The sequence below is a fragment of the Mycena indigotica genome (genome assembly GCF_014461135.1).
Source record: "Mycena indigotica strain 171206Taipei chromosome Unknown Mind.scaff0006, whole genome shotgun sequence".
NCBI classification, from domain to species: domain Eukaryota; kingdom Fungi; phylum Basidiomycota; class Agaricomycetes; order Agaricales; family Mycenaceae; genus Mycena; species Mycena indigotica.
Genome location: NW_023503005.1, coordinates 1,586,030 through 1,613,667, shown reverse-complemented (window position 1 = coordinate 1,613,667; position 27,638 = coordinate 1,586,030). Strand labels below are relative to the sequence as shown.

The following is a 27,638-nucleotide window of genomic DNA, read 5'->3' as shown; positions in this document are numbered from 1 at the left end:
AATATCAAACAGCAAATGGGCTCCGGTCAGCAGAATGCGTCTTCTTTTTGTTTCTATTTTGTCCCACACTCGTCCCTCCAGGCGCGCTCTCTGGTTTCGCGTCGACGATCTTTCTCCAACCGTGTCAGAACGTTCAATACCGCTGAATATCCCCTCCTAACTCCCCGAACTCAAAAGTTGATCTTCTGAAAACGCGACTGCAACAAGGCGACGGCGCGCAGACAGTGCGGAATCCTTTGTCTCTCCTTCAAACCAGCCGACAAATTGTCGCTTCACAAGGTATTGCCGGATTATGGCGGGGCACTGGCGCAAGTCTCGTGCGAAATGTCCCTGGGGTATCTCTGTATATGACGAGTTTAACTCAACTGCGCACCGTCATGGCCAACTCGGCCTATTTTTCGGTCTCTGGACGGTCTGAAACCCAAAGCACGTCTGTTCTCCCGAAACTCAGCAGCCAGGGGAACCTCATTGCTGGAGCAACTGCCAGGGTTGCCGTTGGCTTCCTACTCAATCCATTTTCTGTGCTGAAAGCGAGATACGAGGTATGTGTCATTCAGTGAATACCCACGGTCGTGCTCACTGTTCATCAGAGTAACATGTACTCATATACAAGTCTGTCCAGCGCACTGGCTTCAATAGCGCGTTCGGGCCCCTCTGAACTCTTTCGTGGATTCCTGGCATCTTCGCTAAGAGACGCGCCCTACGCAGGAATTTTCGTAGTTGTTTACGAAGGCATCAAAAAACAATCTGGTGAGGACCAGCTATGGGCTAGTTATCATTGGGTTGATTTCAAAACAGCTTCTGCATTTCCCTCACACTCAGAGACTCAATCTGCCTTTATACATACCATAAGCGGCGCCTCAGCTGGAGCCATCGCAACAATGGCAACACACCCTTTCGATGTGATCAAGGTGATTCCCACCTAGACGTCGTCGAACTCGGTCTTACTCGAGGATAGACCAAAGTGCAAGTACGAAACGAGAACCGATATGATGGCTTCTTTCGGACAACAAGAACGATATGGCAGGTGCGCCGACGTGAACAGATCGCAGCTATAGTGGCTCAAATCTTGTATGCTTAGCAACGTGGAATTTTAGGCTTCTTTGATGGAGCCTCGCTACGCCTATCACGCAAAATCTTCAGCTCAGGTATTTATCTTGCGTGCCCCTTCGCATCGCTGAGAACAGGTTTCTTTAGCTATTGGCTGGGCAGTTTATGAGAGTGTGCTTGTTTTTATGAAGTCCTGAGTAGGACTTGCGCTAGCATTCAGTTATCTTGCTGGAACCCGAAGATGTACCAATAATCTAACTACCCCCTAGTCTATACAAATGCACTATTCAACTCTCAACGTCGCGCGGCAGGCCGGCACAAGTGCATCGCGCTGCTGAGAATGTCCGCCGCAACATCGTCAACATCGTCCATGTTTCTCTGAGAGGCGTCATCAGCGCAGTGACTAGCGTCTGTGTGGTTGTCGTCTTCACTCGGCTCCGTCTCATGTACAGAACCAGCGGCTGTGGAACCCTCATCGGCGTTGTGGGTGGCCTGGCTGAGACTTTGCGAAAGTGAAGGAAGCCGGTGTCGAATATATGCATGGCTTACCGCTGATGGTGCCGAGCTGGGGGATCAGGGTTTTGGACCCTCAGTTGACCTCTGCGCGGAACATTATTTCTCTTTGTGGTCGTTCAATCATAAAGGCGGAGACACGAAGGTAGGAACCCACCTTAGTCGTCTCATTCATATAGAATGGACGGACTGCTGTGTCCGGGGGCTTCACCAGTGAGAGCACACGATGCTCTTTCTGCTTCTAACAAAATGGAACACGTTCACAGCAACATGATTGCAATTGCGATGGCAGACAACGCACCACGAGATCCAATTTCTCACTGATACTGGATTCAGTGGCTTGTATTAGTGGCAATAACACTGGACAAACATCAATGGGTCAACTCTCTTTGGTGGCCTCCGAATAATGTGAGCTGGATTCTGATGGGGACAAGAGCGATGAACCTTTCAGGGATAACGATATCGACTTCAGAGCTCTCGGGTTCTGTATATTGGTTTCCGACCTGAGCGGCAGTCGAGCTCGAGGGCAAGTGTTTCCGTTTCTCGTTGGATGTTTTCTTCCATCGAGTGTCAGAGAAGATCCAAAGCGGAGATGGAAACTGCATACTACGATCTTATCCTTGAGCACTTGCGCGTCATGATGCAATGTCGCCGCGGTTTTGCGAGTTTCAACACTGAAAGTACCACGAAGAGGTAACTCGTTAATCTTGGCACATAGCTTATCGCGTCGAGTCGCTTGCCTAGATTACTTGTTAGCATGAGAACTGCGATGAGATTGTCCGAGTCACGTCCTTTGAGTAAGTTGATACAACTTCCGGGAGATCGTCTTCTTTCGTCCAGTATTTCCCGGTTTGCTCAAGCTCGTCGAGACTTTTGTCCATTGTTTTCAGTGTTTTTTTGGCTGTTGTCGCAGGTGGGTAGAAGACGGACATGGAGGAAGTAAGATGTAGGTCACCTTGACCCCACGGTCATTGTCAAGCTTAAGTATGTAGCACCATGAGGTGTGCATACAAAGGTTAATAAAAGTACAGTAACTTGGATGGCCAATCGTAAGACGAAGTTCAACGTTCTCTGTCAAAAGTTACCTCTCGAATCAAATTCCCACGGTGATCAAAGAATCTATGCCTCACGACTTCTTGCCACGACTTTACCCGCAGGCTTCATCCCTGCAATGTCGGCGTTTGCGCTGCATCGCCAGACACACGAACTATATTGGTTCGAGCGTCGGGCTTTTCTTGAGACAGCTGGCTATCGTCTCCGTCCCAAGTTCAATCCAGAGTACATTCCCAACGCTGGATGGTGGGCGTTGCGCGAATATGAGGCCGTTCACTTTGTTGGTGGCTCGTCCACAATACTGCCCCGCTAATAACCGTGCAGAAGTCCAGCATCATGGACGCGCATCGTATTGTTGACAACAAGCCAGTCATGTTCAAGACCGTACGAAGCAGCGTCCATCCTGACGAAGTGGAAATTGCCCTCATGTTCTCCTCCCCTCCATTGGCTGCAAACCCAAGGAACCATTGCATTCCTATTCTAGATGTCCTCCAAGACCCGGAGGACGCTCAAAAACAAATCCTTGTCATGCCTCGATTCATTGAGTTCTCCGTTCCCAAGTTCGACACTGTGGGCGAAGTGGTCGATTGCTTCAGACAAATCTTCGAGGTGCGCCTGTTGGCCCTGGTCTATGTGACTGTCTCATGCAACCAAGGGTATTGAATTTATGCATGAAAACTTCGTTGCTCACCGGTAAGTCGTTTGCCTTGTCGCCAACCCATGATCATGACGTCTGTTCAGTGACTGCTGTTATTTCAATATCGTCCAAGACCCAACCCTGCTGTTTCCTGTTGGGTACCATCCAATCCACACCTGGCAAGACCCTGAAGCTCGCAACCGTGCAAATCACATCACTCGCACCGAATGCTGGCCGCGTTATTATCTGATAGACTTTGGCCTTTCTAAAAAATATGACCCGGCCGATGGGCCGCCTTTAGAAGATATAATCCTTGCAGGGGACAAATCACCACCAGAACACAAAACCCTTTTCGCATGCAACCCTTTCCCCACCGACATATACTTTCTCGGAAATCTCTTGAAGGAAGATTTCCTTTATCCCCCGGAGGATTCGAAAAAGGCACGTTTCCCTGTTTTACGAGTATCGAGCGTTAGCGCTTAATCAAGTGTAGCACTCCATTCGTCCATCCCTCCGATTCCTTGAACCACTCGTCAAGGAAATGACGTTACCTGATCCTTCAATGCGGCCAACCATAGGCGAAGTTCGTCGACGATTTGACGAATTGTGCAGCGGATTGAGCGAATGGCAGCTACGCCGGCCAGGCCAACGACATTCTTTTGGTCCCTTGCAGCTGATCAGACAACTCACGCGGACACTCCTTCGTGTTCATCCCCTTCCAAGACGCACCCTGGTATTAAGTGACTCGGGCAGTCTAGAGTTGAGCAAGACCATGCGCGATTTTTATACGCAAACACAGCTGGAAAAAATTAACAACGGTTCGCTACCGAATGATCTCGATGCTTGACGTGGGACGAGCATTTTCGCCTCAGTTTCGTTTCGGGGCGCGTCAGTTGGACGTAGTCCTGTACGATAAGTTGACTTGTTTAGATGGTCTTATGCTAAACACATGATAGAACAAGGATTTGCTTCTCGCACCGACAGTGAACAAGCCATCTCACTCTTTGCTAGATCAGCAGATTGTTGCGTCGACCACTCCGCCTGCACTAAACGGCAGTGATGGCCGAGCAGCTGAAGCGCAACTCAGTCTACTTTGCTGAGTTGCTCGAGAAAGACAAGCGGGCGATGGAGGAAACAGAGGCCAAGCTCGAGGGGAACTACGAAGACGCGTCTCCGCACTCGGCATTTGCGTGGAAAGAGCCGGGACGACTTGTCTGGTCCTCCTCCTCATCGTCTTAACCATATTGTTCATGTTTATGGTCTCGTTCTCGGGCCTTTAAATAAGCTACGAATTTCATTGCTGATCTATTCTACCTTCAGTCTTACTCGTCGACTGTGAAGATATTTGGTTCCGTAATCGTAGTGTAGTGTAGTGTAGTTAAGTGCGTTCGGTTTATATGGTAGACTGTATGGTAATCGTGGGAGAATTGGCAAAGGGAAGGCTTACTCAAGCTGGATGCCTGCAACTGAGTTAGCGAGTGGTCAGGTTTTCAAACGGCAGTAGGCATACTTGGCCAGGCGATGGGCTCGAAGTCTGCTCATGGTGAACATCTGAGCAGATTGTGGGCAGTCACCACAACATTGCATCACTATACGGTCCGGATGTCTGCAAACCAGTCATCGAGTGCTCGAACTCTCGAATGAAGATAGACAAACTTGGCTTGCTGGTGGTGTTCAAGGGAATCCTCAGTAAAGAGGCGATTCAAGGCCGGACAGTCAACGCAACGCTTCAAGTTTGCTAATGGTTGCGCCATTGCTGGATGTCTGAACTCAGTCAGCCGGTGCTCAGACTCTTAATTGACGAGAGACGCACCGAGATAAGCGATGAGCTTTGAACGCATACGGCGCAAACTCCTCAGGACAAGGCTGTTTCACCACAAGGTGGGGATGTCTGCAAGTTAGTCATCGGTGCTTGAGCTGTTTAATAATGATTCAACACACTTAGCCAACTGATGGCTTTCGAGGGATTGCGGAGTAAACAGACGCTTCGAGTTCGGGCAGTCACCACAACACTGCTTGTCTGGTTGTGCCGCTAAGATATCTGATGAGACCTCGCTTCAGGGTTCATGTACATACAACATAACATGCGTACCAATGGGACAATGAGCCTTCAACTCAGTTGGGATGTCTAGCCGCGTCCAAACTGAAACTTGTCATTGCATCTCAAGGGAAACCGACGGTCACAAACCACACTCGGTCAAAAGCTGAAGATCACGGGAGAAGACAGCCACGGCTGCTCTGACAGCCTTGTACTGAAGAAGCTTTTTGGCTTTCTCGAGGTCTTCATTTGCGCGTTTGAGAATACTAAGACGATATGAGTTTGAACCCCAGCTCGACAGATAGATCGCAAAGCGTACAATTCCATATTTGCTCGTGTCACCGCCTTTGTCTCAACTAAGTAATTCGTTTTCCAGCTCTTCAACTCCGACGCATTCTGAGATAGTCAGTTGACACCTGGAACGGGAAGCATATTCATACATCGTCAAGTAGTTGGCGGTCTTGAGTAGTAATTGGCTATGTAAAGTCACCTTCAAAGAAATGAAACCCAACGAGGTAATGTCTTACGGTTTGTAGTGGCATTATCTGAATATTTCCTGTGAGAGTCATACCAGACGTCACGATGGCTTGCTTCGGATAGAGGTCGACGTCCATCCCATGAGAAACGACTTTCACATGAGGCAGATGACGAAACATTCCGAGAGTGCGAAATTGGCAGTTCCAGTCATAGTGAAGATATTCTTCACTGGATGGCTGCTCAGTCTGGAACATGCAAAGGCGAATGAAAGCATACGACGTCAATTTGACTTCGCAATCCGGCTGAATGAGTGAGTTAAGGTCGGCTTCGTTAAGATATGAAACGCACCGAACAAGCACGAAATCCCCATACAAAGTCAAATGGCAGGGCCTTGGAAAATTTCTCACATTCCTGAAATCGGTGTCAGTGTCAATGCGCATATGGTTTGCTGAATTGCCTCACCTGAACTGAACACGGGCCGCCACCGAAAATCCAAGTGATATACGCAGGGATCGAGTAGCCAGCAGATTGAATGAGAGGACACGGAGGCAAAGCAGGAGAGGCTCCTCGCGCCATATTATGGAAAGAGTAGTCCCAGAGGTGCGGTTGGTCGCGAATTAAGCTACGAAAGGTTCGGCAAGTCGCGTTAAGCTGCACGAGATCATATGGACTGCAATGTTCGAATATCTGGCATAGGTATTAGAGATGTAAGCAGGAGGCAGTTCGAGTCCACGCACGAAGAGAAGGATGTCACGAATAATAAAAAAAGAGGCTAAGACATGTTGTCCATGAGTCGGGATCCTTGAAATAAGTAAGAGCGAGGTTAAGACATGAGTCAAAGACCGAAAACCGACCACGCTGTAGTGAATCTGGACATCGACATCGAGGAAGGAGGAAAAGGGTGTCGCGAAGGGTCACGTCGTGACATTAGGTGTATGCATTGAATTCTTGTCCTAGATTGGACGTCATTTCTTTCAAAAGCAAATGCATGACTGCCAAACGTGTGCGCTCTACCCTCAGTCACTAAAAGTATGTCTGAAAATCCATGACGGAACCTCGAAAGATCCATTAACGCTGATCGTGAATCGGCCTTCCACATGCAGGCAAGAAAAGGCGAAAAAATTCTGTCGCCGCTATGCTGAGGTCAAAGAGTATCCAGCTTTAACTGAGGCTTTGGATATGTGGGTGAAAGAGCCCGGACAACATTGTTGAGGCATAGTGGACAGATTTTTTTGTGGAGGGTGGTCAAGTGAGAGCATTAGAGAGGGCGATTGGAGGGTGACATGCAACTGAGGTGCAAGTACATGCACATTTCGGTTTTGTTTCCTGACAGTTCTGTGATGACAGTGATGTGATGGCAGTTCACGCGTGATCAATCCTGATCAATCGTGTTCTGCTCTCCGACGCCTACAGCCGTTCTTCTACATGACCACAATGAGACAGTGACTACAAGATGCGCGCTTAGTTCTCAAGCCTGGTGCCCACGTCAAGGGGGCGCATCCTCCACCAGGACCTTCACGACAAATAAATCCTCTTCACAACACAACTGCTCCCCAGCACCTCTATCCAACCCAGTAAATCGGTGAGGGATCACCTGGCTCACCCGTGAGTATCGGCGCTAGTCCGGCTACATGCAGCCAGACGACCAGGCCTCCACTTGGACGGGCGACCAGTGCTTCACACAGTTCACGCATAGGAAACGTCGCAACATGGGCTAGAAACACATAAGTAAGGAGTCGACTTCAACTGGCGAGGGATTAAAGCTGGCCACCTGGTTCATCTCCCGAGCGTGATACGTGAACAATGGCGCTTGCCCGGCTACCTGGGGCAACCAGACGGCAAGGCTCATTTTTTAAACGGTGCCGGAGCTCCGCCCAATTCGCGCATTTTAAGCTTCGGAAGATGAGCAGGCAAGCCGTCGTCACCGCTAATCCTACGTTTGCCGTTTACCTTTAGTCTTGAGTTTTGACAGTCGACTGGTGAAGGATCAAAGCTGGTCACCTTGCTCATCTCCCGAGCAACACACGTGAGTAGAGAGACAGTTGCCCGGACGCCAGATGACAATGCTCCAAACTTGCAAGGGTGCCGCGGCCCCCCTGTTCACATATTCGCGGCGGAGGATAAGGTCAGCAGGCCAGTCGTCACCGCGGTGTCCAGTTGTGGCAACTAGTGGTGATGGTGGTGTTGACGATGCGGCATCAAGTGGGAAGGAGCAAGTTGAGAGAACACAGCAAAAAAAACATCGTAGTAATCTAGTATTTAACGCCTTCGCAGAAGGGCGAAGAGTTGGAGTATGTTTCGGAAGCGGCCTGCTATTAACACGGATGTGGCTCCCAACCCGTGATCCGCAAGTGCAACCAAGACCAAGACAGCTTCTGTCAGGGAGATCGTGACGGACAGGGATTCTCACCTTTTATACTTTCTTGGAAATCAGTTGAACAAAGTTTTCAGCATTTCCTGGTTGTGCGTGTAGATCGTTGCGCTGAGTGCATGCCTTTGATTTCAAGAGGGGAAATCCCATTGCGTTATCCTTCAATGCGGCCAACTGTGGGCAAAGTTCGTCCACGGTCTGACGAATCATGTCGTGGATTGAATGAGTAACACCTGCACCGACCAAGACGACACGTAGGATATTTCTTCCAACTCATTACAGTCACGGTGACAGTAGAGTTGAACGAGCCGATAGCACTCATTGTAGATTTCCCAAACAGATGAAATTCAAGTTTGCGTCTTGAGCCTTCACTTTACGACGACCATAAGCCAACTATGTCCCACTCGCCTGCATTGAGCGCAAGCAACACGTAGAGTCGAATCGTCTCCACAATGTCGACGGTCACGGTCTACACTGGTCGCTGAGTTGTCAACAACTTTTTAAAAAGCACAACGCTACCCACACTCATTTACACTGTGGATGCCCCTCAAGATTTTAAGGATGGCGAATATCTGTCCATTGCATTATTAAAAACTGGCTGAAAGGCCACGAAACGGGTCAGACCACTGCTACTGCTTTTCTGGTCGAATGGTTGACGAACCGACTACCGCCTTGCTGTCCCCAGACGTGTGCCCAATACGCGGATTGTACATGCTCAGAAATGGTCCTGCTAGCAGGTCATATGAATTCGTCGCAGTCGTACTAGCAAATAGTTGGCGATGCTGAGATGGTGGGCGGTCAAATGTTTCATGCCTGGACGAGCTTCGACTTGAGAGCACCAGGCTTGATTATCTGATAGAGCAAGTTATATTGTTGGCCATATCTCAGTCACTGTGTTTGTGGTCGTTGTCGGAATCGAAGAGCAAGAGGGGGAAATTGTCACGTGTGCATCAGAAATTTGGCGCCAACGTTGACGAACCCAACCCACAAGCTACTCTTTCTGCACCGATTCCCCCATTCGCAACTTCAAGTCCTTTCCCCTAAATGATAGTGGTGTTCAGTTCCAGGAGGAGCGTGAAGGTCAGCAGTGTCTGCAGTAGTATCACCCTTTTCTTATACGCTGAAGGATATTCCCCTCGATTCTGTTTCCACTGCAATTCAATTCTACTCGCATACAATCAAGCATTCTGCGGCTCTGAGTTAGCATGGGGTCATGTTGCTCTGAAGACCACATATGAGCTCGGCCAACGTCTACGTCTTTTCGAGTTAAACAAAAACACTCCATTGGTGGAAAAAATGGCTGCCTTGCGCTTCAGACAACAGATGGATTCAGCTTTTCCAGCCTTGGCAGCAGTTTAAATACGCAGACACAATCCTGGGAACGAAGTATGACCTCGTTTTCATGCACGTCTCGCCTGTCGCTGCTGTGGTATATCCCGATCATAGTCGCGAATTGACTAAATGAAGCGGGCGGCAACAACTGGGGACAAGCGGACCGCTGCGGACGCGGTAACCCGTGCAGTGGGTTTGCCCGTTTTTGCGTGTTTCCGTGCTTACTAAGCTACTTATCAGGCACCGAACCTCCCTGCAATCTGTCTTTGATATCTTCATTCGTCGGCAGATAGCATTTTGCCGCCCTATAATCGCGTGAATCGGGTGACAAATGCACTGCGTTGCCTCGAAGGTTGACGCGTCCTGGCTGCAAATTGAGAGTCTTAAAGACCAAAGACGATCGATGGATTCTACACCGTTCCAGTTCAACCCCCTCCTTTATCCGACAATGACGAGCGACAAAGAGCAATCACAGAGAAATTCAGTTGCGACACTTGCACAAGAAGATCCAATGTACCTGCCGCCAACGCCTTCCAAAGGCAAAAGTCGTGCATTCTACATGAGCTTTCTCGCGATCTGCGTGACGACTTTTCTCTCTGCACTTGACTTGACGGCGGTTGGGACGGCGCTACCGACAATTGCGGATGCATTGAACGACACCAAGGGTGATTTTACATGGGTTGGGTCGGCATATGCGCTGTTGAGTACAGCGTTCATCCCTCTCAGTGGAAGCTTAGCAGATGCTTTCGGACGAAGACCAATTCTTCTGATCAGCATTGCCTTTTTCGCTGTTGGAAGCGCATTAGCAGGGGCCTCTCAGAATATGGCAAGTGAACCTGCCACGCATTCTCTAATTTACTGACTGTTGGTCAAAGGATATGATAATTGCAGCGCGGGCCGTCCAGGGCATTGGCGGTGGTGGAATTCTCGCGCTCTCCGAAATTCTTGTCGCAGACCTCGTTCCACTTGCCGAACGAGGAATATACCAAGGTTTAGTGGGCCTTGTCTGGTCATTCGCTTCGGTATGTGCCGTTATACTTTTTGACTGGACTAATCGCTCAATTTTTGCTTTAGAGTATTGGCCCCCTGATCGTATGTTCTGCCTTCAATTGCATGACAAATCAATGACCATTCATAGGGAGGTGCTCTGGCCAACGCAAGCAACAGCGCATGACGGCTGGCTTTTCTGTATGTTGCTTTTCTGCATCAATATGTTGTTCTTATCATGTCTTCAGATCTGAATCTACCCCTTGCTGGCTTGGCTTTCTTACTTGTTACATGCTATCTCTCCGTCAAACGACCGGAAGGCACTATTCGCAGCAAACTGGCGCAGGTTGATTGGATGTGAGTTCATTTTTGAATCACTTCCTTTTTTTCTGAGCACGTTTTTTTAGTGGGAACGCACTCGTCATAGTTGGCTCTGCACTCGCCATAATTGGATTAACCTGGGGTGGTATTCGCTATCCTTGGGAATCCGCTCAAGTCTTGGCGCCGCTAATCATTGGTCTTTGCTTGTTGGTCGTTTTTGGCGTCTACGAAGCCAAGTTCCCTGGCCACCCCACCATCCCCCTCGACGTGATTGGGAACCGAACATCGCTCTCCGGTCTTTTGGCAACTGCGGTCCATGCTATCACCAGCATCGCAGTCATCTACTACCTGCCAGTCTATTTCCAAGCCTGCTTTGGCGCTTCTCCGATCCGTTCAGCTGTGGATTTCCTCCCCGCTGCACTCATCACCGCCCCAATGGCCTTCGTCCGCTAGTGCGGCCATCACGATATCAAAGAAGTACCGGCCTACCAACTACCTCTCATGGGCCATCATCATCGTTGGCCTCGGCGTGCTTTCTACGCTGCGAGAAAACTCGTCGACGGGAAAATGGGTTGGCTATCAGATCATCCTAGGTGTTGGGATGGGGATGCTGGTTTGTTCAAGTGATATATTTCCAGACGAATATACTCATTTTTTGCCCTAGTTCTCTGCGCCAGTTTTCCCCATTCTCGCCCCGCTGCCAAACAACCGCTCCGGCGTCGGCGCTGGCCCTCTTCACTTTCACGCGTGCCTTCTTCCAGGCATGGGGCATCACCATCGCAAGTACAGTCTTGCAGGTATGTCGCGAGTTCTCTCTCCTTCCCATTTTTCTGACCAACCCAGAACCAACTCGTACGAAAAACTTCCAGCCGAGTTTGTTTCACGCTTCCCGCCCGGGTTCGAGATCGCCTACATCGCGATACCTGTGATCCGCCAGCTCCAAGAGCCATTGAAGCAGGAGGTCCAGGCGGCGTTTGCGTTGAGCATGGCGACCATTTGGCAGGTCATGACGGGGGATTGCGGGACTGGGACTGCTTTCTTCCCTGTTGATGAAGGAAATCGCGATGGACACAACTGTTGACGACACCTACGCGCTGAAGGAGGACAGGACGAAGATTGACGATGCCGAGAAGTAATACTACGAGCGCAAAACTGAATCAACATTACATGTACTTACAGTATACTAATACCTACTTAAAGTACTTTACCCTTGAATTATGTATTGCCAGCCGAGAAAAGGACTTTGTTTGCTTTTCATCAGTCCAGTCCACATGTGAGACTCGACAACCGCTCTGTCTTCTTACCTCTAGTTGCCAACGGGAAAAAAAACAGAAGAATCAACGAAAGCCTGAGTCCTCGACCTTTTAACGTGATTCCGCGTGCTTATCGAAGAGGGCAGCATCGAGAAAATCAAAGCTGTTGCGCATCAGAGAGTCCCATTCCGCTTAGCCGATATGCGTCATGCCGCCGCCGTGATCAACGACCCCGGGCCGACATCAGCCGCCCAGTCGATCGCGCCCATGCTGATGTCCAGGGGATACGTTGCTTCACCCTCCAGCCCACACCAGTCGAAATCGACAAATTGAACTCGACCGGATTCATCGACCATGACATTCGGCTCACGCAGATCGCCATACACAAGACCCGCCTGATGCAGGGCCTCCACCGCCTGCCGCAGTTGATTCCCGAGACTTGCAGAAACATTGTCACGATGCCAATGAGATCCTTTGACATGGTCCATAACCACCATGAACATCCTCAGGTCCGGGTCAAATTCACAGTGGTGCAGCTGTGGCGCGAGCCCCATGGCAGCAAGCATGCTGTGCCCAGCTGAACCGTAACGCTTCGCGAAACTTGACCACCACAGGCTTTGATTCCGACGGGCTTTGCATTTCAGCCAAAAATATCGCCTTCTGTACATGGTTCGGCATCATCAAACCTGTGTAGCGGAGCGACATGATTTCCCCAGCTGCGTTGTCGAATGACGTGCGATATGGGAAGTGTCCAGCACCAAGCTTGTCGGTATCAGTCAGTGTGGGGAAGGGAGTTGCTCGTAGAACTCTTTCAACGCCAGTGCAACGCTATTGAGTGCCCAAAGAACTTTGGCCACTTGCCGGATGCCTTCCTCCATGTCCGTCAGCCGGCTGTTGGCATCTCGAGGGGTTTGGGGACCAAGATGCACGAGAGCAAGCTGCTCCACTAGAAATTGGTCCACAAAAACAGCGACAGACACAACGAAGTTGTGGCCCATCCAAACCCACGAGAACGGTCGGACACGGAGAAACTCGACGATATTGAACATACTGTCTCAAGTCAGTAGCGATTTGGTTGACAAGCGATTCCACAGACGGGACGAGTGAGCATTAGTTTTTTGGAAATCTTTTCCAGCTTGAAGACCTGCGGCGCCCGGATTGTCATTGATGCGTGTTAGAATCGGCCGTGCACTTTCCTCGTCGCCTTTCATGAATGGTTGGATGGCTGCCAACGCCTTATGTTCTTCGCCGTAGGAATCGAGGGAGACCCTGATGATATTTGGGGCTGCTTCTAAGTTGTCTGCGGTGAGTGGTAGAGATTCGTGCGGAGCCGCGAGCTGCTGCCGGAAAACAGCAAGAGCTTGATTATAAATGACGACGGGGCGGGGAGAGAGCTCCAGGGGGCGAAAGCTGTAGATGGCCAGAGGTTGGCCGCGCTGTTGTGTGCGTTGCAATTCCAAGGAAGAGGAAAACAGACTGGCAGATGATGCTGACGACTCGAGGTGGCGGAGGATTTCATCTCTCGAGGGTAATGTACTGGGTTCATGCTCGAAACTTAAAGATAGGGGACGGTCTGCTGGTACTTGACATCGTCGGGAGAGTAAACGAAAGTTGATAGAGTCAAGACAAACTTACACACTAAAACCAAAGAAATCATGGACTTGTCGTTTGACAATTTGAGAGCTCCGAATTCTGCGGAAAGAGTCCAAACAGTTGACGCATTTCCTAGGTCAAACATGGATGGAAAGAACGTGTCGGGGGTGAGAGGAGCAGGTTGGTTGAGCTACATAGCCCTACTGAGAATGGAGGTACCACACATAAGAGTCGAATCTCACACAACGTCAACGCCCCAAGAACAGAAACCCCCCAGGGAATCGCCCGGCGAGAAACGGTACTGGTGGATGGCAACGAACTTGAGGAGAAGCGAAGTCGCATTCACCCGCTGCAGAATCATGACTGGTGATGAGATTGTCGTCATGGTTTGTGCAATCCGGGTTGTGTTCGAGAAGGAAGAAAACAAACCGACCATCCGGAAACACGTGAGCCCAGCTAACGCGTCCGTTCGAATCTCACTGCGGTCCTATTTCCGACTTGTGCAATTTCACGTCCGGAAGTCTTGGCGAACGCAACCCATCAATCACATCACGTGACAGGCCCCGTCCATGTCTTCCACTCTTGTCTTCTCCACCACAGAAAGCCACAAAGCAACTCGTCCCAAGCTCGAGTACGACAAGTGCGCCAGTACCTCTCGAACTCACGTGCGACCTAATACGCAGCCAACCTTATCGTCATCTGACTCATCACGCAAGCATCCTCATCAGCCAACGAGGAGGTCGCGAAGAAACGCAACTTGAAGCGGAACATCCTTAGCGCTTCTAGGTCTATGAACGCAAGATATTGGCTCTAGCTAGTGGGCATGCGGGGACATTGAAGCTGCTCTACACGTTGAAGGTAGCGGGTGGACTGAGAATTATATGTTCGTTTTATCAGATTTCAGTCCAATTATCGTTTTGGACACCTTATTTTGGCTGTCTTGGATCGTAAACCATTGGATCGTAAACCGTTTCCGTAAACCGCCACAAAATTGCCTAATATAGTGATTGACGCTTTGCTGATACCATCTCCTTGGTTTTCAATGGGTCTTACTCGCTCCGCACCACCGAAACCTGCCGAAACCCACACGACTGTGCGGATCGCGGGTATGAGCTACATCCGCGCTTCGCGAAACACGATTTTCCACCGCCACTGTCTCTGCAAAATCCTTAAATACCCCCCATGGTCACTACTCTCGACCATGATGACGACTGGGCATCCCCGGGCACCCCCCACCGAACACGTCTGCACGCTTCCTTTCGAATCCACCAGAACTGGGAGAGCTTCGGCGGCCGTAGCTCCTGCCAGTGGCTTGCTTCCACATGGTGATGCTACATAGGATGAGCGCGCTGGTTGTTGTGAGATCACTGGCAGAACGGCCGTGCGTCAAGCGTCGAAAAACCTCCCACAGGCCCAGGCTCCCGGGCCGGCCGCCCAACTGGTAGGGAATAGATGTTGAGATGGGTCTTGCGCAGAGCCTAGTAGGACGGGGATGGGCCATGTCTGATTCAGAAGTTTGTTTGCTGAACTTACCGGTATTTGTCGTCGCTTGGCTTGTGGCTCACAACTAATCGTCTTCCCTTAGCCGCCAAACGATGGAAATCTAGGGTTGGATTAGAGGTGCTGGGGAGAATTCGTGTTGTGAGGAGGGCTTTGAGGGATGCGCACCCTCGATGTTATTCAAACGTCATTCTTGCGAGTACTGTACCAGATCAATTGATCTCATCATCATGATCAAAGAACAAGCTTTCTTGCCAACTCTCATGCTTCTCCTCCTTATACACCTCTATACTCCCCGCACTTGTCAATATCACAAGACTTTCCCTTGCTAATAGTTTGCGAATCTTTCCAAAGCAGTGACGGACGAACTTGAAGCGTGGCGTGGCTTGTGACGAATGACCAATGGCACCTTGCCGTCTGGTTCGTCTATCCCCGTCTTCTTAGTTCTAAGTACCCGAAAGCCAATGTTGCCCACTAACTGATCAACACATCCTCCACACCTTATCCCACCCACTTCTTCTAGTTGTCAAGAGGAACATCCTGCCCTGTTGCAAGATGCCTGTGCTCTGTTCGTCTCCTGCCCTTGATTGGCATGAATGTAATCTCTACCAGTCCAATGACTCGGATGCTTGGCTACGCCAATCAAGCTGGAACTTGGACGATACTTATTGTCGCTGGAGTGGGCCCGGGCCGGTTTGCCGGTATTGCCTTGGATTCAAAACGTCCTGAAGTGCGATGAGGCTGCGACCCGGAACTCCAGTCGAACAAGTCGAGTCGTAAGTTATAAGATTATAATAAAACTGTGGATACATATGCATTACTGAGGTACCAAATAGGCCTTCAAGTTGAACTCCGTGACGAAACTCATATCCGTTGTTGATGCTGGGCTTTATGGGTGGTTCTCTTTCGAATCCGAGTCAGTTCTAACACGTTTGGATGGACGTTCGTCCTCGTCGTCTGTTGGAAAACAAGGTAGGGACCTGAAGCTTACGAGCAATAGCCAATGACATACCTTGTAACTCGAACGTCATTTTGCTGTCGTCCGTATATGTAGAATCACAATCATCGACGTCGTCCTCCGTGTCGATTTCGGTCTCGCCATCACTGCCTGGCTTGCTCTCGCTCGCCGCACCATTCTTCATCCGAAGCTGTCTTATATACGCTGGAATGGTTGAGGGCTTGAATCAAGCAGCAACTGGTCCAGGAACGCACCAGACACCATGCCAACATCCGCGTCATACTGGGTCAAGGTGGCCGTCTTGTCTGCTGCCTCTTTGTCGAGCTTGGTGGCCTGCGCCTCCATGTCCTCGCTCTGGCGCGCCATCTGGAGAACCTGTCGGGATCGCTCCGCGAGTTTCTCGTTGGTTTTGTTCCACTCGTCGTACATGGTGTTTCGGGAAAGGAAGGCAGATGACCCACGTGATACATCAGTGGATTAAATCGCCTACAGCAGGGGGTGAACAAGCATGTATCCCGATCCAGCTACTTTGAGACCATGATAACTTGAAAAGCAAAGCTCATTGATCATATGAAGACCTCAAGTTCAAGTGGCGAGATATACTGATGCTAAATGACATGTGATCGCGACACGGGCACTCTCACGCGTCGATCCTAAGTACTAGGATTCCTCGAATGAAACATGAGAATTGTAGGAATAGTGGTGTACAAATGCCCAGCGATTTGGGTGATTACTACGGGCTAGTCTGTTCTAGAACTGAAATACAATGAACACACCTCGATAACTTGCCGTCTTCTGGCTAACACTTGGCCGCCGATGCATGCCTTCACAAGATCAGAATGGGCGCGACATGAAGTGCTTCACTTACTTTGCAGAACGATGGTCGCGCAAAGCGTGTGTAGAGTATAGACGGGAGGATCTCGGGCAATCAGGACAGCGGCGTTTGCCTTGGTCGGACGGATGAGAGCTTGTGCAATCAGAGAGCTTTGAGCTTGAGCAATGAAGATCTTTGATGTGGGGGGTAGTCGCCAATTCGGTCATTATCGCGTCTCGGTTCTGTTCCCACACTGCGTTTGCGGTGATGAATGCAGAATACGCGTAGTATGCAATTATTACTGACCACTTGGTGTTAGGATCTCAAGGTCTCTGTTGAAGGCATGGAGCAGCCGTCCCAGGGTCGGCGTTTGAAGGACGCGGTTCAAGTTCAGCTCTGTTTGGCTCCCAGAAACAGTTGCTCGAAGACTACTGAATTATGAAAATGGCACCTATTGTGACGAGAGCAAGGCTTACAAGTCTGTGTTGGCCTTGATGACCATGACCTTCTCCTTCAGATAGTTCCCAACCCATTCGGTGAGTCTTCGAGCATTCTTCGAGATGGATTAAACAAAGGAAATAAAATGAGATAAGTTACAAAACCTCTTCTAGCAACAGACGAGCATCTTGTCGCTTGGGATAGTCCTGACAACAATGACGCGATGCTTCATCAAGTAGGGCGTCAACACCAACCTCATACAGGTCACGCAAAGCAAAAGGGTTATGCTTCTCCGAGCTCTTTCTCTTTGGTTTTGGGTTGACGCGCTCAGCACAATGGAGTTCGTGGCGGGCAGCAGTGAGTAATTTTCTAAGATAGGCATGAATGGGAATTGGGGTTTGGGGGGTTTCGATGACGAGATGAGGCAGCCAGCGACTCAGCAGACTGTCGTCGTATATGTGGGCGACATCAAAAAAGATATAGTCCTTGCTGTGAAGCATTAACCACCTGGGCGCGACTTAAGCAGATAAACAAAACCCACGACATCAACATCTCCTGACAACTTCTCTAGAAGATTGACTGAGAATGCAATTTATGACGAGTGATCAACCCACCGAGCACGCTCTCAGTCCCAATATGAAGGACCAAGGCAGATTATGAGTAGCACGAGAACAGTTCTGTCATGAATTTCGAATGCAAACAAGTTCTATCGGAGGAGGCATACGCGAATCGAACACGAGCCACCTCCAAAGATCCAAGCGATGTATGCCGTGACTGAGTAGTTGCCTGTTGCTTGAATACGGGGAGGGGAGGGTACCGCGTCACAGTTTCCACGTTTAAGGTTTAGCAGGGAGCGCTCCCATAGATACTGATGAGAGCCTATGAAGCTGCGGATGACCTTGGAGGTCGCGTTGAGTTGAACAAGGTCGTATGGACTGCAGTTTTCGATGATCTCGTCGATTTTAAAGGCAAATCATACTGACAGAGTAAGGATTCACCAATAGACACATCTCAGGAGGCAACTCAGTGAACCTGAATAGGCTTGATCCTGGGCCAGGAACGTTGCGGACAGGACGGGCGGATTGGTGAGGTCCATGGGTACCTGATGGCTCTACGTCGCGTCGGGGCATTGCAATGAGACGATGCATGATTCAAGGAAAGAACGGTCAAGGAAGGACAAGAAGGACAGTTTTCCGCTTCGCAGGAAGAAAGAAAGATCTTGGGCATGTCACACTCGCGAGTGGTCACGACGTCACAACACATGGCGGATGATACTTAAGAAATCCAAGTTTTCTGCGTCCAAGCTTGATTATGAATAGAGCTGGGTGAGAACTGATCTACCAGCAACAGAAAAGCCGTTCGTATACAGCTGCAGTGGAGGGTACTTCCAAATAAGGAAATTAATACCGAAATCAAGTCCTCAAAAGACAGGGGAAGAGGCACTGTTGCTCTTTGCTGTGAACCACCACCACCACAACGCTTGGCGATACCCGATTACCAACTCGCCCAGTCTATTCCTCCCTGAGGTGCGCTCCCATCCTATTTCTCGCTCTGTACCGCCTGACCTTCTCCCATAGCCTTGTTTATTTCGATATGTTCTTCGGCGCACCTAGAAACGACACCCGCAATATGCAGCGCGAAGTCAACTCCATCCTCAAGCAAGGAGAGAAGCTTCAACCTCGTCTCGACGCTGCTGCCTTTGAACGCAAATCGTTATTCGACAAGCTCGATTCTTTCCACGACGCCAAAGCTCGCTCGTACTCCATCGCTCGGGAAAGCAGTCTGCGGTCTCGGCTCGTCATCTCTCAGTATCCAGCTCGTCTTTCAGAACGCAAAGCGAATCTAGATCGAGTTCTTGCGGAACTGCAATCGGTAGCAACGACGGACGAGTTCGAGAGAGTGGTCCGCACTTTGGCCTCTCGCCTTGACTCGAAGAGCAAGCCTACGCGACCTGAGGGCCTCCGTATCGTCGACCAAAACATCTTGAAGTCCTACGTTACCCATACTGTCAAATTCAACAACGATGCTGACAAGAAGCGCAAGCGCGGTGTTTATGGGGCCTCTGGTGAAATGGATACACCGCCCACTGCGCAGGAGATTGGTTCGGGCTAGGCGAGTGGTAGCCATGGGGGACTAGAGTGATGATATATGCTCGTTTTGTATTGGAGGTTTGTCGAATGTGTGTCAGCGATTTTAGATACGGAGAAAGGTGCAAATTTGTGTGATGTGCTCTTGGTTCGCAAGCTTGGTGCCCACTTCAAGCAGTCTGCGCAAAACCGAATCTTAACAACCATTCCAAAATGGACCAGGTTTTTTTGGTCACGTGAAGGGCAGACTGAACAAATCTCTTTGTGAAGTTTGTCTCTTAAAAGCGCCAATGGCTCTTAGGAAGTCGATCGAATCGCTTGAGAGAATGCATGGCATATCGCGTATGAGGCATACATGATTTTGTGCGGGAATAAGGACGACAAACAATAGCCTACACCTCCTTGACGTTGACTGTACCACGCAGCAGACCCGTCCGCCGGGCAGCAATGAGACCGACTTTCTGACCGGGAACAGCCGAGCGCGCAATGGTCGAGGCTTTGCCGATATGTTGGTGGTTACCACCACCGTGAGGATGGTCAACGGGGTTCATCGCCACACCACGAGTACGAGGCCAGCTGCGTGGTTTATCAGTACAAATAAATTATTACTAGATATACGCACTTGTAGCGCTTGGCCTTGAATTTGTAGTATGCCCGACCAGCCTTGAGCAACGGCTTGTCGATGCGGCCACCGCCAGCAACGATTCCAATGGTTGCACGAGCCGAGCCAGAGACAGTCTTCTTCGCACCACTCGGGAGACGGATTCGGGTCTTGTTGTCGTCGGGGGTGTGGCCAATGACAGTTGCGTAGTTGCCAGAAGTGCGAGCAAGCGCACCACGGTCACCGACCTTCTCCTCGACGTTGCAGACGATGGTACCCTCAGGGCAGAGGCCAACGGGGAGTGTGTTTCCAACAGCGAGGGTGGCCTTCTTTCCGCAGTAGACGAAAGCCCCAGTGTGGAGACCCTCGGTTGCGATAAAGGTTTCCTTGCGAAGCTTGTAGCGGTAGGGGTCCCGGAAAACGACGCGCGCAAGGGGTGCTCCACGGCCAGCGTCATGGATGATCTCCTTCACGATTCCCCGGATGTAGCCGTTGCGCTCAGCGTAGTCGAGATTCCGCAGGCGGGCGGGGTTTTTGTTGTGGTGCGTATGGGCGTTGAAGATGGGGTGGGCCCGACGCTGGGCACGGATGACACGACCCATAGCTAGAGAACGAGCTGGTCAGAGCGATAAATGGGCACGACAACGACGACGCACTGAGAAAGTGGCTTGAGGGAAAAGTAGAGTGTCACGGGACTTGACAGCTGAGTAGTCACACGTGCCAGATCGGATTAGATCACGTCACATCGTGATGGATGCTCGTGACCGAGCCTGGGAAACCAACACGTTGATTTCTGCTGCCAACACCAAAATTTGAACTTGAGAACGACCACGCTCGGGCAACCATACACAATCTACTCTGTCGACCCTCGCTACTGCCTTAGGGACTGCTTATTAGTAGCTAGGGGAAGCTTCCAACTTACCTGTATGTAACCCACTCGACTTCTATCTCCATCTGAGCGACGATAATTATGAGGTGTATTTTCGCTGTTTAATTAATGCAAAAGGTCAAAGTCACATCATTTATGTAACATCAAACTCCGAAGTCAGAAGTTGGAGGCAAGTCTGAAGTGGCAAGTCGGTAGTTGGACCAAAGTGTGAACTTCTGACGTGTGAATCCAGTCACGTGACCATATGAGGAAAGTCTGAACTCTGAACTCTGAACTCTGAACTTGATAAATTAGCTATTGTAAAGATATGTAGGTACTGACTTATAGGCCACCTATAAAATGGCCATTTGATCAAAAACTGATTTAAACAATAAATAATTTGACATTTGTGACATATTTAGGCCTTGACAGAAGAAAATAGAGAGAGAAAATAAAATAAAATAAACATAAGATAGAATCAATTATACTTGGATTATCAGTAAGTCAATGAACTGTAATACTATTCTCCACTACTCTGATAACCTTTGAAGTTCCTTTTCTTTGGATCCTCCCCTGCTAGGACCTTGATGTCAGGCCTCCAGGGTTGCCCTAACTATTATTCACTTCTTTAGATTCCTCTATGCTAGCATATTGATCTCAGGCCTACAGGATTATCCTTACACAGACATTCAAACAACACTTTACAAATTCTGGATCTATATAGGGCTCGGCACCATATCCATAGCCATATGGCATACAGATGTATGGATGAACAAAAGCTCCATGCTGTGGAGCTCCGACATTTGACTATATGGTCCGTATTTTATCCGTAAGTGCTGGTTGATGTGGTGATGGGATCACCGGGCCGCTGTTCCAGCTCCCTGTGCCATGGATTTGCAATTGGTGGCTGGTGTCCACCTGGAAACAGTCAATCCGGCCGAAAATGCATGCTTAGCATTCCCAAGGCTGTGATATGTGACCGATCTACCCACCATATCTCGGACTGCACCGTACACCGTATCTGTACTCAAAGGCCGGCCAGTGCCTCATCTGACTAATGACCTGTAGCCTATGGTGGGGAGAGAGAAGTAGTGTATATACTTAGGCAGTTGGGACAGGGCCACAAGAAGAGACAGAATGACGAGAGAGGAGTAAAGAGTTAAGATGCTGCTACATGACTTAGTCACGTCTACTGTTACATACCATGTGACTACTGATCATGTGTCTACTGATTATCTAATATGTTTTTGGCGTGAATCTGAGTCATATTAAGTAAGGATAAGCTCTAGCCCTGGTTGCTTGATAAATATCCTCTTTCCTTATTAAATCTTGTGATAGCTTATATACAGGTATAAGAGTCTTGAGAATTTTCTATAAAATTATAAATATTAAGCCTCTGAACCTAAGTCACAAGTGCCTGTAAGTAGGATTCCATGATTTTTTATTGTTATTGTTATTTTTATTTTTATTTTTGTTTGTAAGGGCAACCCTGGAGACTCTGACGAAAGCCTAGCAGGGGAGGATCCAAAGCATGAATAAGAGCTATGGAAATACACGGAGGGACCGACCTAGCAGGGGAGGATCCAAAGAGAAGAAACTCTAAGGGTCCGCCTGCTAGGGCGCCAACTATATACTCATTGTCTGTAGCTGCCGACGTAGAGCGCAGAAGGCCTGAGCGGCGTCGCAGGCTCTGTCCCAAGGTGATCATTGGGAGGGTCTTGATGGATCGGTGATCGTGTGGGCGAAGAAGGCCGAGGACAAGGGTTGGGGTAGGTCAGAGGCGTCCGAGGGGCACCGGTCGGATGTGCCTCAGATGTGCTCGGACGGTCCGAAGGAGGCTGAAGCGGGGGTTCCCCTGACACAGGCTATGGAGTATATGCTACTGTTAATACTCATATCGGGGTTTTGTGCTGCACAAAGTGGCCACCCAAAGCTGGACTTTTTTAGCAGAGATCAGGATCCAAATCAATGGCCTAGATTTCGGATAAATCAAAGGCCCTAATTGTGGAGCACGTGATGTCAAAATTACCTTATTTGGTAATTACAATATCACAGGCTTGCGGATCCGCAGCACTGATTTGTGTAAGGGCAAACCCAGAGGCCCGAAATCAGGGTCCTAGCAGGAGAGGATCCAAAGAGAAGAAACTCTAAGGGTCCGCCTGCTAGGGCGCCAACTATATACTGGCCGTCCATAACTGCCAACGTAGAGCGCAGAAGGCCTGAGCGGCATTGCAGGCTCTGTCCCAAGGTGATCGTTGGGAGGGTCTTGACGGATCGGTGATTGTGCGGGCGAAGGAGGCCGTGGATGATGGTCAGGGTGGGTCGGAGCATCCGAGGGGGCGCCGGTTGGATGTGCCTCAGATGCGCTCGGACGGTCCAAAGGAGGCCGAAGCAGGGGTTCCCCTGACATAAGGGTCTGCCTGCTAGGTAGCTGACTATATACTGCTTATCCGTAGCTGCCGCTGTTGGGCACAGAAGGCTTGGGCAGTGTCGCAGGCTAGGTCCCAGGGTGACCATCAGGAGGGTGGTGACGGATTCATGATGGTGTGGGATTCAGTGGGGGGTTGGACTGGAATCAGAATCGGACTGGAATTGGAATTGGAATCATGTCTGGGGGGCCGAAAGGGAGGTTCCTCTGACACAGGATTCTATAATATTTTTATTTTTATTTTGTCTTAGACTCTAATAGCTTCTCATTTGGCAATAGTGTACTATTTGATCAATTTGACATGTCACAGTTAAGATAAATTTTTGGAAACACTGATAATATTTTTTGCTTGATTTCTCGGATTTTTGGCAATTTTTGAGTTTATCAAAACCAGTGATCTGGCCAAATTGAACAAAATAGTACAGGACTATAAATTAACAAAAGTCATATTTTGCATTAAATATTGACTGTTGGAATTTTTTTACAGCTGAGAAGACTATTTTCTTGCTGAAAATGGTCTTAGTGATCTTTATTCAATGTTAAGTAGGCTTTTAAGGTGCAAGTATAATGTGAACCATTTGATTAAACTGATACTTATACAGCTCAGAGTCAAATAACACCGGCCAACATAATTAAAATAATCAAAATTCCAGACATCAGTCCAAATATGGTCAAAACTGGATATAAGCACAAAAATGAATCATAGTTAGACTTCTATTTGTATGGCCTTCAACTTCTGAGTACCAACTACACCTGCCCTGCATGTCACACAAAAGTTCAGACTTCCGACTTCCAACTTTGATCCCAACATTTGATTAAACAGCGATAAATGCCTTCATAGATAATGCCTGCAAAACCTTTTGAGCAACAATAACTCTGCAAAGGCCTATGTGAAAATCCAAGCCTCAGAGTGGACTGATCAACGCTTCACTGCGAATACTTAGTATTTCTCTCGTGGACAACTCATGGATGTCAATGCTTCCGGGTCGACTACAGTGCCAAGCCCGCTTACAAGCTGATACGCCTTTGTCCCCGACAACAACCTTCGCAGCGACGATTGATTGCAAGTTCAAGTGGAGCCCCAGCTCGTAAGGTAGACGCCATACACGATCCACGGACCCCACGTGATGTGATGGCCGCAGCCGAATATAGTCATTACCTCCAAAATACATCGTTTCTACAGCTTTCAGTGTGAATTGGGCAAATCGGCTGCATGAATTGATGGCTATTGGTCCCCTACTACCATAAATGTACAAAAATCGCGAATAATAAGAATTGACGATGTAGATTAGATTATACTATCAACTCAACGATGTGCCTTCTCGGCCTTCTCTTTTGCTTCCAGCTCTGCCTTTTCAAGCTCTTCACGGAACTCTGAAGGCAGCATGCGATGTCCCTTATACCGCTTCACAGCCCAGGCAGCCTGGGAACCATCCAATCCCTTTCGGTATGCATCTGCAAATCGATGTGCGCAAAAAAACAAACCGTCGCATGGAATCTAGAGGCACTGCATCAAGTGCAGCAAGAGTGTTACGCTCCAAGGCCTCCTCGCCAGAGGATTCCGGGAACTGACGATAGACACGTTTAGCATATCCCCATACCATTTCTATCGGGTTGAGTTCCGGATGGAATTTGGGTAGAAAAAGGATTTTGACATCAAAGGGGCCACATGCAGCTTCAAGACATGATTTGACATTCGTGAAATCGGGTTGAGTGAATAGCATGCGACGACATGCAGCATGTTGCTTGCTTATCTGGGGCAATTTTGGGACATTTGAAGTTTTTGCATTGACTGACCTTTCCTGCCAGCTCTTCCTTCTTCATCTCTGACCCCAGGTCCCCACGCAATCGACGCTCCTCTAAGATGACCGCCATACCCTTGAATTTGCCAGCATACTTGTCAGCATTGGCAGGGAAATAGAGTGATTGAGGTGTTCTGTCGGCAAACATTGCACCAGTCATTTGGATCTCTTCTTTTACTCGTTCACCATGCTTGTCGTACATCGGGGTCTGGTCGGGATTCAGCTTGTTGATTTGAACGAGAAAGTTGGCGTCTTTGGGGTCTTTGGTAGGCTTTGCTTTCTTCCGCTTCTTCTTTCGGGTCTCATTCTCGACTTCAGGCGGCTTCTTCTTTGACGGCTTTTTAGCTTGCCTCTTCGGTCTCTTCTCACCCTCGCCACCACCTTCATCGTCTGCCCCTCCAGCTCTTGACCCAGAAGTGAACTTGGGCATCCCTATGGCTGTCAGCGAGCCAGCCGTACGAGCACAGTGAGTGGTCGGCGTTGTCGTAAATGAAAACATGATCGAACTCGGGCCAGCGGGCCATAACGATGGAACATGCAGTACTCGCTTGCTCTTCAATGTCTGCGGCACTGAAGTAACCATCCCGATTCTTTCCAGGACGCATAGTCCGTCGAGCTGTCTCGCCATTCACTCCTCGCAGCCACCCAAAATTGGCCGAAAAGTAGTCAGCCACCATAAATGACCCTCCCTCGCCCTTCTGATATGGCTTCGCTCCAGCGGCTGTATCCTGCCAAAGCTTTCGCCGTCTGTCATGTCCATAGAAGATGGATTCATCATGGTACCAAATGCACGTAGGACGGACACCTGGCGGTAAACGAGGGATGTCGATAGTTCCATCAGAGTGGTAGACATAGGAACGGTCTTCAAAATCTTTGAGAGTTGGAAGGTATGTTTCTTCTCGATAAACAACAACATCCTCCCGCTCATGTCCGTCAGAGTACTGGCCTTTTTTCGCATATCCAAATCTGTACGCAATGAGCTTTGACTTGCAATGTTGTCATTTTGGAACCACGCACACAAAAACCCAGTTTGCTGAGATATCGCTGTGCTGTACGGAGGCTGATAGGCGAGCCGAGGCCAAACTCCTCTCTAATATCTTGTCGGTTCACGATTGCTTGCACTTTTTCCGCCGTAATTTCTTTTCCGAGTAACTCCACACGAACTTTTACATCGAGGTCCTCGTTGTTCAACACTGGTGCATTAGATTTGCCATATGGATTGATTGGGAGCACTCGGCGATCCTCGATGAAAGCACGCGCAAGCTCAGCAAACACTCTTGCACAGTTCTTTCCCCTTCCCACAGCAATCGCCGCCTGGAGAGCCGACTCCGACCAGTTTTCATAAGTCATTGAGCGTGGGGTTGTATACATCGAGAGAAGAGTTCGCATGCCTTCCAGTCGAGCACGGACATGAGTATCAAAAGTTGTTTTCTTGTATCCTTTGCTGTTTGGTCCTCGGATTTCACCCTTCATCAGCAACAGCAAGTCGACAAGAGCATCATGCGCAGAAGTGATATCCGGCGCTGAAAACACAACACGTCGACCAGCCTCTTTCATTTTTGCAACATATTCTGCTGAGGGTGCAGGACGTGGATAACCATCGTAGGGAAATGTTCCAGCTGGAGATGCGAGAAGTTCATCAAACTCTGGATGGACATATTCGGTCTGTTCTGTTTCTTCATCGTCATGAGGCTCCCACTCATTGTCCATTAGGCTGTCCACATCGAAGATTGGCTCGTCGCTATACAGAAACGATTCGGGAGCGCGAGTAAGCAGCTCGCGTGTGAAGCCCGCACATTTGAATTTTCCCATGTTAGAGATGAAAGGATCATCCGAGTGCGTTTCGTTGGCCTGCCAGTGTATTCTTTGAGAAGTTGACATTGGCAGGTAGAGCCACTCACCTCGGCCAGATTCTCGTCATTCTCGACGCGTTCGACGCGTTCGACGCGTTCGACGCGTGTCTTCTTCGAGTGACGTGACCTTGTCTGCGGGGTAAGAACAGACTGAGGCCGTTTCTTTTTTGGAGTACTGGGAAGTGCATTTGCTTTCGGAAGATTTGCTGTTCTGGCTTGTATGTGGGCCTTTTGTCGAGGCATTGGTGAAAAAGCGACTCTATAGCCATGCCAGACAAACTTTGCTGCGCGGCCAGGATTCAGGTCAAAAAGAATGCAATTTCTGAACTACATCGTCAATTCTTATTATTCCGCGATTTTTTGTACATTTATGGTAGTAGGGGACCAATAGCCATCAATTCATGCAGCCGATTTGCCCAATTCACACTGAAAGCTGTAGAAACGATGTATTTTGGAGGTAATGACTATATTCGGCTGCGGCCATCACATCACGTGGGGTCCGTGGATCGTGTATGGCGTCTACCTTACCTCGTCTGGCGTGTTGAATTTCTCGGTCTAGAGATGAGCCCGAAACACGGCCATTGCTGTCCGCAAATCCCGTAACTCAAGACTGGCCGTTATCAAGCCGTTCCAAAGGAATGAATTCGGCGACACGAACGCGACT

General features: G+C 49.3%; 9 protein-coding genes across 9 annotated transcripts; 3 read left to right on the top strand and 6 right to left on the bottom strand.

Annotated features, from left to right (window-relative positions):
• Positions 1–347: 347 nt before the first annotated feature.
• MIND_00688400 (Mitochondrial glycine transporter) lies at positions 348–1,247 on the top strand (the record flags this gene model as incomplete). Its single annotated transcript, XM_037363592.1, has 6 exons — positions 348–542; positions 591–750; positions 799–911; positions 959–1,027; positions 1,082–1,148; positions 1,198–1,247. 6 exons carry the CDS (start codon positions 348–350, stop codon positions 1,245–1,247), a joined length of 654 nt encoding a protein of 217 aa, XP_037219236.1.
• A 97-nt stretch (positions 1,248–1,344) lies between these two features.
• Positions 1,345–2,444, bottom strand: MIND_00688300 (uncharacterized protein; the record flags this gene model as incomplete). Its single annotated transcript, XM_037363591.1, has 8 exons — positions 1,345–1,552; positions 1,600–1,670; positions 1,721–1,804; positions 1,865–1,883; positions 1,934–1,960; positions 2,008–2,120; positions 2,171–2,303; positions 2,356–2,444. The coding sequence occupies 8 exons, from the start codon at positions 2,442–2,444 to the stop codon at positions 1,345–1,347; spliced, it is 744 nt and encodes a 247-aa protein (XP_037219235.1).
• Positions 2,445–2,689: 245 nt separating this feature from the next.
• MIND_00688200 (Protein kinase domain-containing protein) lies at positions 2,690–4,100 on the top strand (the record flags this gene model as incomplete). Its single annotated transcript, XM_037363590.1, has 5 exons — positions 2,690–2,896; positions 2,941–3,225; positions 3,272–3,309; positions 3,358–3,706; positions 3,747–4,100. Exons 1-5 carry the CDS (start codon positions 2,735–2,737, stop codon positions 4,098–4,100), a joined length of 1,188 nt encoding a protein of 395 aa, XP_037219234.1. The 5' UTR covers positions 2,690–2,734.
• A 600-nt stretch (positions 4,101–4,700) lies between these two features.
• On the bottom strand, positions 4,701–6,867 carry MIND_00688100 (uncharacterized protein; the record flags this gene model as incomplete). The annotated part of the gene is made up of 16 exons (XM_037363589.1): positions 4,701–4,713; positions 4,764–4,859; positions 4,910–5,017; positions 5,067–5,144; positions 5,195–5,294; positions 5,346–5,396; positions 5,442–5,557; positions 5,611–5,687; positions 5,732–5,767; positions 5,819–5,996; positions 6,045–6,070; positions 6,117–6,179; positions 6,231–6,455; positions 6,506–6,569; positions 6,623–6,778; positions 6,824–6,867. The coding sequence occupies 16 exons, from the start codon at positions 6,865–6,867 to the stop codon at positions 4,701–4,703; spliced, it is 1,431 nt and encodes a 476-aa protein (XP_037219233.1).
• Positions 6,868–9,874: 3,007 nt separating this feature from the next.
• Positions 9,875–11,915, top strand: MIND_00688000 (MFS domain-containing protein; the record flags this gene model as incomplete). The annotated part of the gene is made up of 9 exons (XM_037363588.1): positions 9,875–10,301; positions 10,363–10,493; positions 10,546–10,563; positions 10,614–10,659; positions 10,707–10,815; positions 10,866–11,133; positions 11,177–11,392; positions 11,444–11,782; positions 11,835–11,915. 9 exons carry the CDS (start codon positions 9,875–9,877, stop codon positions 11,913–11,915), a joined length of 1,635 nt encoding a protein of 544 aa, XP_037219232.1.
• Positions 11,916–12,238: 323 nt separating this feature from the next.
• Positions 12,239–12,586, bottom strand: MIND_00687900 (uncharacterized protein; the record flags this gene model as incomplete). The annotated part of the gene is made up of 1 exon (XM_037363587.1): positions 12,239–12,586. One exon carries the CDS (start codon positions 12,584–12,586, stop codon positions 12,239–12,241), a length of 348 nt encoding a protein of 115 aa, XP_037219231.1.
• A 4,296-nt stretch (positions 12,587–16,882) lies between these two features.
• MIND_00687800 (uncharacterized protein) lies at positions 16,883–18,483 on the bottom strand (the record flags this gene model as incomplete). Its single annotated transcript, XM_037363586.1, has 10 exons — positions 16,883–16,907; positions 16,952–17,150; positions 17,204–17,325; positions 17,374–17,450; positions 17,500–17,541; positions 17,590–17,824; positions 17,877–17,902; positions 17,950–18,012; positions 18,060–18,287; positions 18,334–18,483. 10 exons carry the CDS (start codon positions 18,481–18,483, stop codon positions 16,883–16,885), a joined length of 1,167 nt encoding a protein of 388 aa, XP_037219230.1.
• Positions 18,484–19,814: 1,331 nt separating this feature from the next.
• On the bottom strand, positions 19,815–20,625 carry MIND_00687700 (60S ribosomal protein; the record flags this gene model as incomplete). The annotated part of the gene is made up of 2 exons (XM_037363585.1): positions 19,815–19,998; positions 20,045–20,625. 2 exons carry the CDS (start codon positions 20,623–20,625, stop codon positions 19,815–19,817), a joined length of 765 nt encoding a protein of 254 aa, XP_037219229.1.
• Positions 20,626–24,625: 4,000 nt separating this feature from the next.
• MIND_00687600 (uncharacterized protein) lies at positions 24,626–27,217 on the bottom strand (the record flags this gene model as incomplete). The annotated part of the gene is made up of 5 exons (XM_037363584.1): positions 24,626–24,742; positions 25,117–25,525; positions 25,581–26,101; positions 26,139–26,972; positions 27,023–27,217. The coding sequence occupies 5 exons, from the start codon at positions 27,215–27,217 to the stop codon at positions 24,626–24,628; spliced, it is 2,076 nt and encodes a 691-aa protein (XP_037219228.1).
• Between the last annotated feature and the right edge of the window lie 421 nt (positions 27,218–27,638).